Source organism: Mobula hypostoma, chromosome 7, assembly GCF_963921235.1.
Source record: "Mobula hypostoma chromosome 7, sMobHyp1.1, whole genome shotgun sequence".
NCBI classification, from domain to species: Eukaryota; Metazoa; Chordata; class Chondrichthyes; order Myliobatiformes; family Myliobatidae; genus Mobula; species Mobula hypostoma.
This window is the reverse complement of record NC_086103.1, coordinates 146,208,054-146,222,544: the sequence shown is the minus strand read 5'-3', so window position 1 is coordinate 146,222,544 and position 14,491 is coordinate 146,208,054. Positions and strand designations below refer to the sequence as shown.

The following is a 14,491-nucleotide window of genomic DNA, read 5'->3' as shown; positions in this document are numbered from 1 at the left end:
GGGAGGGAAGCGGAGCACCCTGGGGAAACTGATGTGGTCTCAGGAAGAATATACAAACTCCACATAGATGGCAGTCGAGGTCAGGAACGGACACGGGCCCCTGGTACTTTGAGGCAGCAGCTCTAACAGGCAAGCCACTGTGTTGTCCTATAAAACATTGGGTTATTTAGCATCGTTTGGGAAATCCAGCCAGTATTTCTGGGTATCAGTCACCCTGGCATATCTGCTGCAATCTCAAAGTTCAAAGGACATTCATTATCAATGCATGTATACTACATACAACCTTGAAATTTGTGTACTTACAGGCAGCCACAAGAACAAAGAAACCCAAAGGAACCTCTTGAAAAAGACTATTCAACACCAAATGTGCAAAAAACAAGGAACGAATCATGCAAACAATAAAATAAACAAATAAGGCTCAGCACTAAAGTTCACAAAAGTGAGTCCACAGCTACAAAGCCAGTTCACTGCTGCAGCCAGCTCAGGAGCCCATTAGTTGCAGGCCACAGCCTCAGTTCAGTGCAGAGACGAGTAAACCTTGCAAAGCAGTGAGCCAAACACCGGTGTGTCCCTCGCCTCCGGCCCGACACCTCAACCTTTTCAGTCTGGCTTGGCATTTAAATCAGCCGAACATCAGCTCATTCCTTGTTCTTGGGGCCGGGCCCTGGTGCTTCGATTTGGCTCCAAGTCCACTCCAGCTATGGCCAAACATCAGCTCCTTCCTCACTCTCAGGCCCAGGTCCCGCCATATCAATTCGGCTCATACCCAACCTTTTCAATCTAGCCCGGCGCCGAATTTAGTGAAATGCTGGCCCGCTCCTCACTCTTGGGCCTGGGCTCTGCTGCCGCCTCAATTTGGCCCATGCCCACAGCACCACTACAACTGTACTGCTTCTTCGAGACTCCATTTCACTGAATCCTTCCAGAACACCACAAAAATGCCAGATTTTACAGGTGGTCCAAAAGAACAACTCTGAAAAGGAAGTTATAGACTAATGATCATTGTCTAGAAAAAATGTGATTAATAGAATAGTTAGTAGATTTGTTTGTTGTCATTAATGCATCACCATGGCTCACAGCACCACCTTAAACTTCACTGCTGAAGCTCAAAGGATGGTGTTTATGGAACCTTCAAAAGAACCTGGACAATGCTGGCCTTCCTTACCCAATTTTGGATGGTGCCACCTAAGAGGACTGTTTTTCTATCTTGGAGCTTTTCCTACCACTCTATGCTACCCTCACCTATTTTTTCCCTGAGGCCCTGGTGCTAAATTCCTATTTATTTCACTGTCTGCTTCCCAACTTCTTCCTACTGTTTTGTTTCTGGTCATTCCTGAATATCCTTTTGGGATCCTGGACTCCTGCCAAGATTGTTTACAATAGTAACAGCAAACTCCACTGCAAGTATATATACTAGTCCTGTTGAGCTGTAATCTGTCCAGAAATCTAAACACCATCCCTCCCATCACGCATCCATTTGATCTCTGCTCTTGCTCTGTTTGTTGCCATGTGGCACAAAGATTAGTCTGGAGATTAGTACATCTGAAGTTCTGCTTTTTAATCTCTTTCCTACTGCCTTAAAACCCATTTGCCAGATCTTATTCCTTTTTTATTATCCTAGATTGTTGGGACCAATGAAATTCACAACTTCTGACTCTTCATCCTCTACTCTAAAGATGCTCTGCAGCTGTGCAGTGATATACTATATTCTTAAAATCATACATCACATAGATTTCTATAGATTGAATAAATCTTTCCTCTTAATTTTATATGATGTTGCTACATTTGGTGGTGTTCCCTCAGCAAAAGAGCAGAGGAGCTAAATAAAGGTTTTGCTTGAAATTGGAACTCCTGGTTTAAGTTATTATTCTGTCTAAGCTTTGCTTCAGGTTCAAATCATCTGGTGGATGAGATGATGCTTAATAGACAATTATGCTAATTTCATCAGGAGTTGATATTAGTATCTCAGGCTAACACTCATTGCTGTTTGTAATTCTTCCAGATAAGCTTTTCCTTTGGTGCTAATCTTAACGGCACAGTCAAGATGGCAACCATATATGGTAAATTGCTGAACTAAACACTCTAAAGTGTTTTGCTGTATTATGTTTACCCTCTTTTTCCAACACTAATTTAGCTTATAGAGCTAAAGTGAATTGGCGATAAGGTTAAAGGATCAGTTAATTAAGGAATAGTAGTCATTTAAAGGTATTACTCAGACCCATAGAATGGATTCTTTACAACAAAAAAAAGCTTAGGGAGAGAACTTAGCATCTGTGGTTAACTGAAACCTGTTAAAGATAGCGGAAAACTCTGTTAAAGAAAACAGCTCATCATTGTGTAAAAGTGGATGTCAGGTTTGAATATTAGATAAATTATTTTGCAATGAATGATTAAACAATTAAGAAAAGAGAAACAGTACAAGAAATAACTAACTAGAAATATGTATAAAATACATGTAAAATATGCAAAATGAATAAACAAAGTTAATAATGGGTCTATTGAAAGTGAGTCTGAGGAATTAATAAAGGGGAAAACCAGTTTGCAAATAAATTAAACACTCATTTTGTGTCGCAGAAAGGGCTATAAATAGGATGGGAGGGAGGAACTTCAAAACTTATAACTGTCTTAGTAGTGCTGCTGAGTCAAATGTTATTTTGTGGATTGAAGCCTCTGGGTCCAGATGGATTTCATCCTCATGTTTTAAAAAGAGCCACTAGTACATTGTTTATGCCCTAGATTCTTGGAAAGTGCCATGAAATTCCGAAATAGTATATGTCCCTCCCTTTTTATTCATAAGGGGAAGAGATAGCAGGAAATTTCAGACCATATAGTTTAATATCTGTCATTGGGAAATGTAAGAAGCTATTAATAAAGAAATGGCAGCAAAGCAATTGGGAAAAGTTCAAGGTAATTGAACAAAGTTAATGTGGTTTTACAAAAGGGAGATTCAGTTTGACGAAACCAGTTGAGTTGTTTGAAGAAGGAACTTGTGTGGTGGACGAAGAGGAAACCGGTGAATCCCTTGTACTTGATTTCCAGGAGACATTTGATGAGGTGGTGCATCAAAGCTTATTGTGGAAAATAAAACTCATGATTCAGGTAATCAAGTAGACATAAATGTATCTTTTTCCAGTTGGAGGGATTTAATGAACAGTGTGTCACATGGATTGGTAAATTTCCTACAGTTTGTGTAAATGAAAGACAGATAGTATGTTTGCTAAATTTGCTGATGGCACAAAGTTGAGCACAATACATAAGGAGGTGAAATGGTAGGTGGTAGTGTGGAGTTAAAGGTTATAACATTTTGTGTTCATTTATGTCTTGGTTCCCTTTAATATGGAATTTACATAAACATTTTGGAAAGACAGGATGATTAGACAGTTTGGCATTGTGTGGAGGAAATACTGCCTCACTAATTTGATTCAGTATTTTGTGGCAACAAATGAAAAGATTAAAGGCAGATGATAGACATCATCTAAGTGGACTTTATTAAGTTTGTACATGGTAGGCAAGTCCAGATTGTTGAAACACATGAGCTGCTAATTGAATCCAAAACTGGCAGTGTGATAGGAAGTAAAGGGTAGTATCAGAAAGACAAGAGATTCTGCAGATGCTGAAAATTGGATTTCTACACTGCGAAGTCTCTTCCAGGGATGCCTACCCTGAAGAAGTTTAAATCTTCCCTTCGACGGGAGTTCTGTGAAGCCCTGTCTCACTGCTCCCTTCTGTGATCCCTGCTGCTCTCTGACTGGAAGGGTTTCAACCCAAAACTTTGACTGTACTCTTTTCCATAGATGCTGCCTGACTTGCTGAGTTCCTCCAGCATTTTACGTGTGTTGCTCGGATTTCCAGCATCTGCACATTTTCTCTTGAAAGTGATAGGTGAAGCCAAGCGACTATGGAGGAAGTAAGAAGCGGGGAAGTGATTGGTGGAAAAGCTAAATGGCTGGAGAAGAAGGAGAGGAGAAAAGACCATGGGCGAAAGGAAAGGAGGAGGGGCACTGGGGGGGGTGATGGGCAGGTGAGGGGAAGAGGAGAGGTGAGAGCGGAGCTAGAGTGGGGAATGGAAGAAGAGGAAAGGGGAGGGGGAAAATTACTGGAAATGTGAGAAATTGATGTTCATGCCATCTGGTTGGAGGTTACCCAGACAGAATATGAGGTGTTGCTTCTCCAACCTGAGAGTAGTGAAAGGATGCTTTTCTAGTTGAAAGTCTGTAAATTATGGAGTACCACAGAGATTGGTCCTGGGACTCTCATTGCTTGTGTAAATGACTTTGATCTGGATGTATGATTAGTAAATCTGCAGTTGTTGGCATTGTGAATAGCGAAGAACGTTGGTAAGGCTATAGTAGAATATGAGTCAGATAGAAAATCGGGTAGAGCAGGGGCAGATGGAATTTAATCAAAGTGAAGTTTATTGTCATAAGCACAGGTGCAATGAAAAACAGTTAAAGTAACATTGCTGACACAGAGCATCATAGAAACCGCATTCTCATAAAAAACATAAATTATAAACAATTTTTAAAAGAACAAGCACAATCAGAACAAAAAAGTCTATTTTATTTCAAAATAGTCATAGTTTTGCTAAACTGTAGTGATTAGGGTTTTAGTGATTGGCTTAAGAACTATGGGGTATTAGCTGTTCTTGAGCCCATGGTGTGGGGCTTCAGACTTCTGTACCTCCTGCCTGGTAGGAGATAAGAATGGGCCATTTCTTTTTATGAAATAGTTTCCACTGATAAAATTTTGGGTTACTGCTCCTAATGTGGTTTATTGATTTCAGACCGAGTCAACAAAATTACTACACAAGATTTTGATTGAACTACTAAGTTTCAATTTCCCTCCGATGCAACCGTTTCTACCAATAGTTTGTCTAGCCTCCTTCATGAAGAATGGTCATTGGTTTGAAATGTTAAAGGTCATCCTGACACATATATAGTACTGCATTTTGAAGGGAATTATGTAGTAGTGCTGCCAAGTGACTTTAAAATATCACAGCTAAGTTTTTAAAAGTGATGTGTGCAAGGCTGTGTGGATTTGCAGCATCTACAGATTTTCTCTTGTTTATGTGAGTCAGCTGTTGGTCATGATAGTAGAAGATTCTAGGGTACACTTTTTGTAGAATTTGATCTTTCTTGCACAGAGAGGAGTGAAGGTGTTAGGTTTTCAGAAGCAGAGAATGAGATGGCTTGTTTTATTGGTCAGGATTTTGAACCAGTCATTATTCTGTGCGACTGACATCAACTTTACAATTTCTTACACAAGTATGGTTAAAATTGGAAGTGCCAAGCTGGTTGACAGTAATGCCAAGTGCACCTTCACAAATGGTGCTCCACACAGTCAATCTGAAATCACTTGAACTGATTTGAATTTAAGCTTTTTGCAAACCAATCACATTTAAAATGCTTTAAAATTATTTTGTTCATAAGTTTAAATTTAGGTTTTGAATGGCTTACCAAGGTAATTGCAAACTATCTTTTTCTTAAACTATCAGGCTTCGAATTTGTGTAAATTCCCCAAACTTTTATATTTTTAAATTTCAGCTTCCACTTGAATCATATATACTAAAAGTTAATTGAATTGTTTCCTGGGGGTTTTCAGTCTGTGAGAATTGGTTGTTCATCTTGAAGATGCACACAAGGTATCCTTTTTAACAGAAACTTGACAGCAGTAAGTATTAGGAAAGTTGAAGTACTCACTACAGAGGCTGTTAAATCATTGTTGAGAGTATTTTAAAATCATGTCAGCAAGAAGCATTGTCAGTGCTATTTTTGATGGTGGCTTGGAATGAACAATGAAGTTTGGTATAATGAGAGTGTATAGGAAGGATATGGTCTTTCTATTCAGAGTTACACATACAAAATGCTGGAGGAACTCAGCAGGTCAGGCAGCATCTATGGAGAGGAATAATATATGCTGCCCAACCACCTGATCTCCAGCATTTTTTATGTGTTGCTCTGAATTTCCAGCATCTGCAGAATTTCTTGTGTTTATGTTCTTTCTACTATAGTTTATATATGGCTACAAATACTCTTTAAATTTTTGAAGTATAAACATATTGATTGATAGCCTCAACATTTCCTCTAACGTTGATTTTTTTTCATAGAGCCGAATGGTTACATAGATAAATGGAGAAGATGTTGGAAGAATTGTACTAATCATCTTGGTAAGTTCTGAGCTGTGATTGATTAGCACATTAGTCTTCTGCCTTTCCATCTCTGGCTTTAGTCAATTGACAAATTGTTAATTTTCTGTAATTGTGGTGTACTTTTTCTGTAGAGCATTTGACATTTTTGGTAGAACGTTGTTTCAAAAATTAAGTAAATTCAAGTGAAATGTGAGTAAGTCATAACATTTATAACAAGTTACAAGTCATTATTAATGTTGGCATATGTATCTAAATGCACATAGTTAGACATCAGCAAGTGGCCAACATTAATGTGGTTTGTTTATTTTTGAATTAATTGAATAAATTAGTTAAATATAGAGCTGTTCAGGAGCATCCATTGTACAGCAGGCCTTTGTTTATTGTTAATCCCCCCCACCTCAGTCTCCCTGATTAATTTGCAATGGGTAAGGGAGTGACAGTGATTCACTGAAATGGGACGGTCCTTTTGATGAAGCTGTTGCCATGGATGTAATTACAGAGATGAATTACTGTTGCTAATTTGGTTCATTGATTTATAGGATTAAGAAAATAAAATTACAACATTACTGTACAAGATCTTTCCTATATTTTGTAGACTTAATTTCAGTTTATAATTAGTCTCTAATTAGATGAAACATGTCTGTACCATTGTATATTATTTTCAAGGACTACTATCAATTTCTAAATTTATTTTTTTCCTCATGCAAAAATTGCAAAGCAATGATCTTATTCATAGCTACAATAACTGTAAATGTGGAATGATTTCTGGAAAAGTACGGTATGTTTTTCCCAGCCACTGTTATTTTGCGCATTTGACAGCAACTAATTTATTACATTTCTTCCCCTTTCTGATGTTTGGTGTGAACAACCGCTGAACCTGTTGACTGTCTCTCTCTGCTTTTATGTATAGAGTTGCTGCACATGATTGGCTGATTAGATATTTGCATTAATGAGTAGGTGTACAGTTGTAACTAATCAAGTGGCCACTGAGTGTAGGTTTACATGAAGATAGAATGATAATGCATTTGGAACTGCACGTTAGCATTTTGGTGATTCACAAGTTGCTTTCTGATCTTAAAAGCTTGCTGAGGAACTATGGCATGAATAAATAATAATAGAAAGAAGATCTATGAGCAAATTACTGCAGTTTTCATTGACAGATTTGTTAACATTTTAAAGCAATGCGTACTGCACTGGGCATTATAAGTACAAAACGTTTTTGGTCTACTTTAGGTAAACTTTTCAGATTTTAGGAACTTAGTGAATTGCAGTTATTTCTCCAATGATGTCTTCTGGAAATTCTAGATTACATTTTATACAAAAATATTTTTTTAACTGCAGCAAGCTTGTGATTCACTTTAAAATGCAGCACCCTGGAATATTCTATCAAAAGGGGGGATTTTCTGAGAGTTTTGTAGTTGATCTCCACATGCGGCTCTGTAAACCATTTCTTGATCTTTTGAAACTAGCATTTTGTTTAATGTAATTTCAACTACCTAAAGCCATATGCTTTGTTGCATTTTGACAAAGTTACTGAACTCTCACAGGATCAATTTTTTTTTTAGGAAAGGCTGTTTCAGTCTTATTTATCTAAATTATGTTCCATCTTACTTAATAAAATTAAAATATTTTCCAATAAAATAAAAAATAGACAATCATATAAACTGTACTTTTATTTAAACCAAGTTGGAAGGGTAGATGAGAAAGAAGAGGAGCTGAGGTAAAACAATAGTTTAGGTAGAAAGAAAAAACTGAAGAAGTTAAGAACACAATGCTATAGTAGAAGTTTATCTTGATGCTTATAGCTGAAATAATGAGATGTCAATTGTTGATGGAAGGGCAGATAATTGTGTATATTATTAAAAGTATGGAAAACAAAGTAGGTTTCCTTAATAACCACTACCTAGTGACTCTGAAATCTACCATCATGAAATGCTTTGAAAGGCTCGTAATGCCACACATTAACTCCAGCTTCCCATGAGGAATTGAGGATATATAAAAAATCATTTTGAACCTATGTAACCTCCGGCTAAAAGAATAATTGGGACTGAATAGGAACTTTTGAACTGAAGTAAACTCTTGTCTTCAGCGGTTAGATAGGACAGGTTCATTACACTGGACAACAAATTTTTTCAAAAGTGTTGCTTCCTCGGAATTTTTTTTTCATTTATGATAGACCACTTGAAGCTGAACACAAATATAATTTCAGACTACTTGTATCACGTAGGAATTTGGAGAAACAAGAAATAGACTTTAATTGACTATAATGCTGTTAATTGCATTACAGTGCTGATGCTTTGCAATAGTTCAAAAATGTTTTGTTGATGATTTTCATTTGTACTCAGTGTCTGAGGCTTCTCACTTAAGTGACCAACAATAATCAGCCAGCATTGATAGATTCCAGTTGCCCTGATACAGTTTCTCCATGACCCCAATGTCCTGGTGAAACCTTTCACCATGCTTGTCACTGACAGTGCCAGGATTTGCAGGAAAGGTGTCTAAATGAAAATGCAGAAAATGATTCTTTAGTGACATGTTGCACTCATGGTTTTGTAAGCTTGAAGCATGTTGTCAACCAGCTGCACATAGTTTGGTGCTCTGTCGTTGCCAAAAAAATATCCAATGAATGCCTTCCAGGGGATTTTCTGTGGTCTCACTAGAAGCTCTTCAAATTGCCTGTCATTGATGACCTGTTTAATTTACGGACCAGTAAAAATGCTTTCCTCAATCTTGGCATCAGTTGTTCTGGGAAACATCTGTCTCAAATATCAAAATCCTTCTCAGAAATCTTTGTGCCTGGTGACAGCAGATTCCATCCTTGCAGTCTTGAAACCAGTAATTCTGCTTTTGCCTTTGACAAAACCAAGTCTCTGACCGGGTCATTTAATTCAGACTGAGTTATCACATCAGGCTCACTCAACATAATGGGTTCAAAATCTGTATCAATATCAGTGTCATGTTCCATTCCTGGCTTGTGCATCATGGCATCTTTGTCTACCTCCTCTAAACTCCATGTCCTGTTTTTCTAAAACCTGTCCTGCATGCAGCATCTGCCCTGCCTAGGCGTGCCCAGGTATGCTCAGACAAGATAGAAAACTCTTCAGCTTATATTGTGGGCAACATTTTAATTAACTTGTATTATGAATCAAAATAACAATTATAGGCAATTTCAAGAAAATAGTAAGTGATGGGGAAATGTCATTAGTGATTTTCATGATCAGCAGCCCAAAATCCATAAGATACACCCAAAAGTATTCAGGAAGCAAATTCTTTGTTGTCTAGTGTTATCAGTTCTTTTCGGCTTTCAGCGAGACATTGGGAGGTTGATAACATTATACATTATACATTGTACCCTTGTTTGATTGGGGAAGGAGGACTAGCCAATAAGGACAGGAATGAACATCTGTCTGTAATTAAGTCAGGGCCTTGCAAAGAGAATAACTAATAAGGACTGGGCAGTACATCCATCCGTAATTAAAACCTTGATTTAGTGGACTCTCTTATCTAAGTAATTAAGTTTTGCACCCACAGACTTGGTTAGTGTACCAGTTCAAATAACATCTTGCAATAGTAATGTATGGTGCTTACTATGTATAAATATACGGCTGTAACCTGATTAAATCAGTCCACTTGTCAGAAGGTGGCAGTGCTTACGTGCCTTCCCTTTGACAACTGGGTCTCAAACTCCTGTAAGAGAGTGTGCAATAAACTGTGGTGATGATAAGAAGCTGGTCTCCTGAGTTTTATTCAGATTCAACTTTAACACCCAGACAACCTCAACCCACTGCAATTCACCTACTGCCAAAACAGGCCTACAGCAAATGCTATCTAGAGTATCTAGACCTGTTGCTATTGTCACGTACCCCGTGACGGGAATAAAGAACCAGCAGAGATGGAAAACACTTTGGAGTCCAGTATTGCTATAAACTAATAATATTTATTAGTAACTATGCAATACAGTAATATAAATGTAAATAAATCAAACAGGTTAGCAATGATTATATATATAAAAGTAAGTATATCAGTAAGTTTGGAAATATATGTATGAAAACCAAGCTTCTTTAAGTCCAGGGGTAAAAAGATACAGTCTTACGATGATGAGTAAAGTTCAGTTCAGTTCAGTTCGATGTATTGAGTTGAGTAGTGATGGAGAGAGAGAGGGAGAGATTTGAGTCATCAGGTGAGCTGACGCCATCGATCTTCTCGTTGTCCTTCAAAATCCTTTAAAAGTCACCGACTGTGACTTTAACAAAAGGGACAGGTTTTCTGTGGTGGAGCTATCCCCCAGGCAAGGGTGGACACATGGACAACTCCCCACCAGTCAACCCTTTTCCTCTTTCCACTGTTAAGGTGATGGATCGATCCACCGGATCGATCCTCCAAAACCCACTTTTTCTGCGGGCACAACAATGCTCATTCAGTGTCCAAACATGTGTCTGAGGTCTGTATCATCTGACCTCCTATTTTATCTTCCCGTGCTGAGCATAAACTGTCATTCAAATAATCCCTCCTTCCTTTGTCTGTGTAAGAAATGCAAGCAGGCAAAAATCCTTGAAGAAAATATCAACAACCTGCCTTCGGTCACCATAGCAACTTTCGAGCTGCTCGGTGCTGTCTCCAACTCCAAACTCAGTAGGAATCCAAAAGTTAACCAGTTCCTTCTTGTGCCTTAAAGTGACAGTCCCACAGTTAGTCTTTGTCTCTCTCTCTCTCTCTCTCTTTTACAAACAAGCTATCAATGTTAAATAACTCTCTCTCTCTCTCTCGCTCTCTCTCTTTTCAAAAGCACAGTTAATAGGAGTAAACGAGCACAGTTCATAGGGGTAATTCAGGGACCCCTCACACTATGCTGTGTCTGTAAATAAAAAAACACACGTCCTCAACTTCCTGACCAGAAAACCACAATCAGTAAGGGTAGGCAGCAGCTCCACCTCCATAATTATTCTAAACACTGGTGCTCCACAAGATTGCATCCTCAGCTCCCTAGCCTACTTCCTGTACATTGAAGGCTGCATGGTTAGATTCTGCTCTAACTCCATCTGCAAGTTTGCAAACGATACCATCGTAGTGAGCTATATCCCAAATAATAACGGGGAAGGTAGAGAACTCAGTAACATACTGTCATGTCAACAACCTTTCCCGCAATGTCAGCAAAGCATTGACTTCAGGAAGGGGTATGGTGTACGTGATCCTGCCTACATCAGTCGTGTTAAGGTTCCTAGCTTTAGAAGGTTGAGGGAGTTGAAAGAGAATTATAAAGTAGCAGTTTCTTAGATAGGGGATTCATAGGTTAGAGAAACAGAAAGGAGGTTCTGTGGATGAGAACACGAATCCCTGGACGGATTGTTGCCTCCCGGGTACCAGGGTCTGGGACCTCTCAGATCAAGTCCACAGCATTTTTAAGTGGAGTAGGAGGTTGAGCAGCCAGAAGCCATAGTTCATGTCGGTACATTGACATGGATAGGATGGGTGACAAGGTTCTTCGAAGTGAGTTTGGGGAATTGGGTGCTGAGTTAAAGGACAGGATCTTCAGGGTTGTGATCTCATGATTGCAATCTCATGATTGCTACTCTTGCTGTGTGTGAATGAGGCCAGAAATAGGAAGATCATACAGTTTAACACGTAGCTAAGGACTTGATGCAGGAGGGAGGGCTTCAGATTTTTAGATCATTGTGCTCTCTTCCAAGGACGGAAAGACTTGTAGAGAAGAGGTAGTTTGCACCTGATCAGGACAGTGACATTTATCCTATTGGGAAGGTTTGCTAATGCTGCATGGGGGGGTAGGGGGGTGTTGTGTAAACTATATTTTCAGGGGGATGGGAACAGGGTGCCAGAACAGATAGTGGAGTGGTCGTGGAGAAAGATGTTGTTAAGCCTACATACAAGGCCAAGAATCAAAAAGTTGAGCATGGTGACACTAATGTTCTGAGCTTTGTGCATTTCAATGCAAGGAGCATTGTAGGAAAGGCAGTTGAGATTTGGGCACAGATCACCATGTGCAATCATGACATTGTAGCCATTATTGATTCTTGGTTGCAGGACTGGAAGCTCAATGTTCCAGGGTTCCATTGTTTTAGACATGACGGAGCAGGAGGAATTAAAAGGAGAAGGGTAACATTACTCAAACACGAGGAAATCTGCAGATGCTGGGATTTCAAGCAACACACATAAAAATTGCTGGTGAAGGCAGCAGGCCAGGCATCATCTCTAGGAAGAGGTACAGTCGACGTTTCAGGCTGAGACCCTTCGTCAGGACTAACTGAAGGAAGAGCTAGCAAGAGATTTGAAAGTTGGGGGGGGAGATCCAAAATGATAGGAGAAGACAGGAGGGGGAGGGATGAAGCTAAGAGCTGCAAAGTTGACTAGCAAAAGGGATATGAAAGGATCGTGGGATGGGAGGCCAAGGGAGAAAGAAAGGGGAAGGGGGGAATCCCAGAGGATGGGCAAGGAGTATAGTGAGAGGGACAGAGGGAGAAAAAGAGAGAGAGAAAAGAATTATAAAAAATAAATAACGGATGGGGTATGAAGGGGAGGTGGGGCATTAACGGAAGTTAGAGAAGTCAATGTTCATGCCATCAGGTTGGAGGCTACCCAGATGGAATATAAGATGTTGTTGCTCCAACCTGAGTGTGGCTTCATCTTTACAGTAGAGGAGGCCGTGGGTAGACATATCAGAATGGGAGTGGGACGTGGAATTAAAATGTGTGGCCACTGGGAGATCCTGCTTTCTCTGGTGGACAGAGAATAGGTGTTCAGCGAAATGGTCTCCCAGCCTGCGTTGGATCTCGCCAAAATATAGAAGGCCGCATCGGGAGCACCGGACACAGTATATCACCCCAGCCGACTCACAGATGAAGTGTTGCCTCACCTGGAAGGACTGTCTGGGGTCCTGAATGGTGGTGAGGGAGGAAGTGTAAGGGCATGTGTAGCACTTGTTCCGCTTACAAGGATAAGTGCGTGAGGGAGATCGGTGGGAAGGGATTGGAGGGACGAATAGACAAGGGAGTTGCGTAGGGAGTGATCCCTGCGGAAAGCGGGGGGGGGGTGGCGGGGAAGGAAAGATGTGCTTAGTAGTGGGATCCCGTTGGAGGTGGCAGAAGTTACAGAGAATTATATGTTGGACCTGGAGGCTGGTGGGGTGGTCGGTGAGGACAAGGGGGACCCTATTCCTAGTGGGGTGGCGGGAGGATGGGGTGAGAGCAGCCGTGCGTGAAATGGGAGAGATATGTTTGAGAGCAGAGTTGATGGTGGAGGAAGGGAAGCCCCTTTCTTTAAAAAAGGAGGACATCTCCTACGTCCTGGAAAGAAAAGCCTCATCCTGAGAGCAGATGCGGCGGAGATGGAGGAATTGCGAGAAGGGGATGGCATTTTTGCAAGAGACAGGGTGAGAAGAGGAATAGTCCAGGTAGCTGTGAGAGTCCATAGGCTTATAGTAGACATCAGTAGATAAGCTGTCTCCAGAGATAGAGACAGAAAGATCCAGAAAGGGGAGGGAGGTGTCAGAAATGGACCAGGTAAACTTGAGGGCAGGGTGAAAGTTGGAGGCAAAGTTAATAAAGTCAACGAGCTCAGCATGCGTGCAGGAACCAGCGCCAATGCAGTCGTTAATGTAGCGAAGGAAAAGAGAGGGACAGATACCAGTATAGGCTTGGAACATGGATTGTTCCACAAAGCCAACAAAAAGGCAGGCATAGCTGGGACCCATATGGGTGCCCATGGCTACACCTTTAGTTTGGAGGAAGTGAGAGGAGCCAAAGGAGAAATTATTAAGAGTAAGGACCAATTCCGCTAGATGGAGGAGAGCAGTGGTAGAGGGGAACTGGTTAGGTCTGGAATAGTGGTGGTAGAGGGGAACTGTCCCCCACTTTTCCTTCGCTACATCGATGACTGCATTGGCGCTGCTTCCTGCACGCATGCTGAGCTTGTTGACTTCATTAACTTTGCCTCCAACTTTCACCCTGCCCTCAAGTTTACCTGATCCATTTCCGACACCTCCCTCCCCTTTCTAGATCTTTCTGTCTCTATCTCTGGAGACAGCTTATCTACTGATGTCTACTATAAGCCTACGGACTCTCACAGCAACCTGGACTATTCCTCTTTTCACCCTGTCTCTTGAAAAAATGCCATCCCCTTCTCGCAATTCCTCTTTCTTTGCCGCATCTGCTCTCAGGATGAGGCTTTTCTTTCCAGGACTAAGGAGATGTCCTCCTTTTTTAAAGAAAGGGGCTTCCCTTCCTCCACCATCAACTCTGCTCTCAAACGTATCTCTCCCATTTCACGCACAGCTGCTCTCACCCCATCTTCCTGCCACCCCACTAGGAATAGGGTTCCCCTTGTCCTCAC

At 40.6% G+C, this 14,491-nt stretch overlaps 1 protein-coding gene across 5 annotated transcripts in view; it reads left to right on the top strand.

Moving 5' to 3' along the window:
* atp8a2 (ATPase phospholipid transporting 8A2) overlaps positions 1–14,491 on the top strand; it is a 589,180-nt gene that overhangs the window by 81,359 nt on the left and 493,330 nt on the right. For 3 of the 5 annotated variants that reach the window (XM_063054225.1, XM_063054230.1, XM_063054228.1), the window contains exon 3: positions 6,107–6,166. In XM_063054225.1, the coding sequence (XP_062910295.1) occupies positions 6,107–6,166 (60 nt within the window). Of the gene's footprint in view, positions 1–2,861; positions 3,100–6,106; positions 6,167–14,491 lie in introns of those variants that run through there. The other 2 variants (XM_063054229.1, XM_063054227.1) reach the window with 1 other exon arrangement.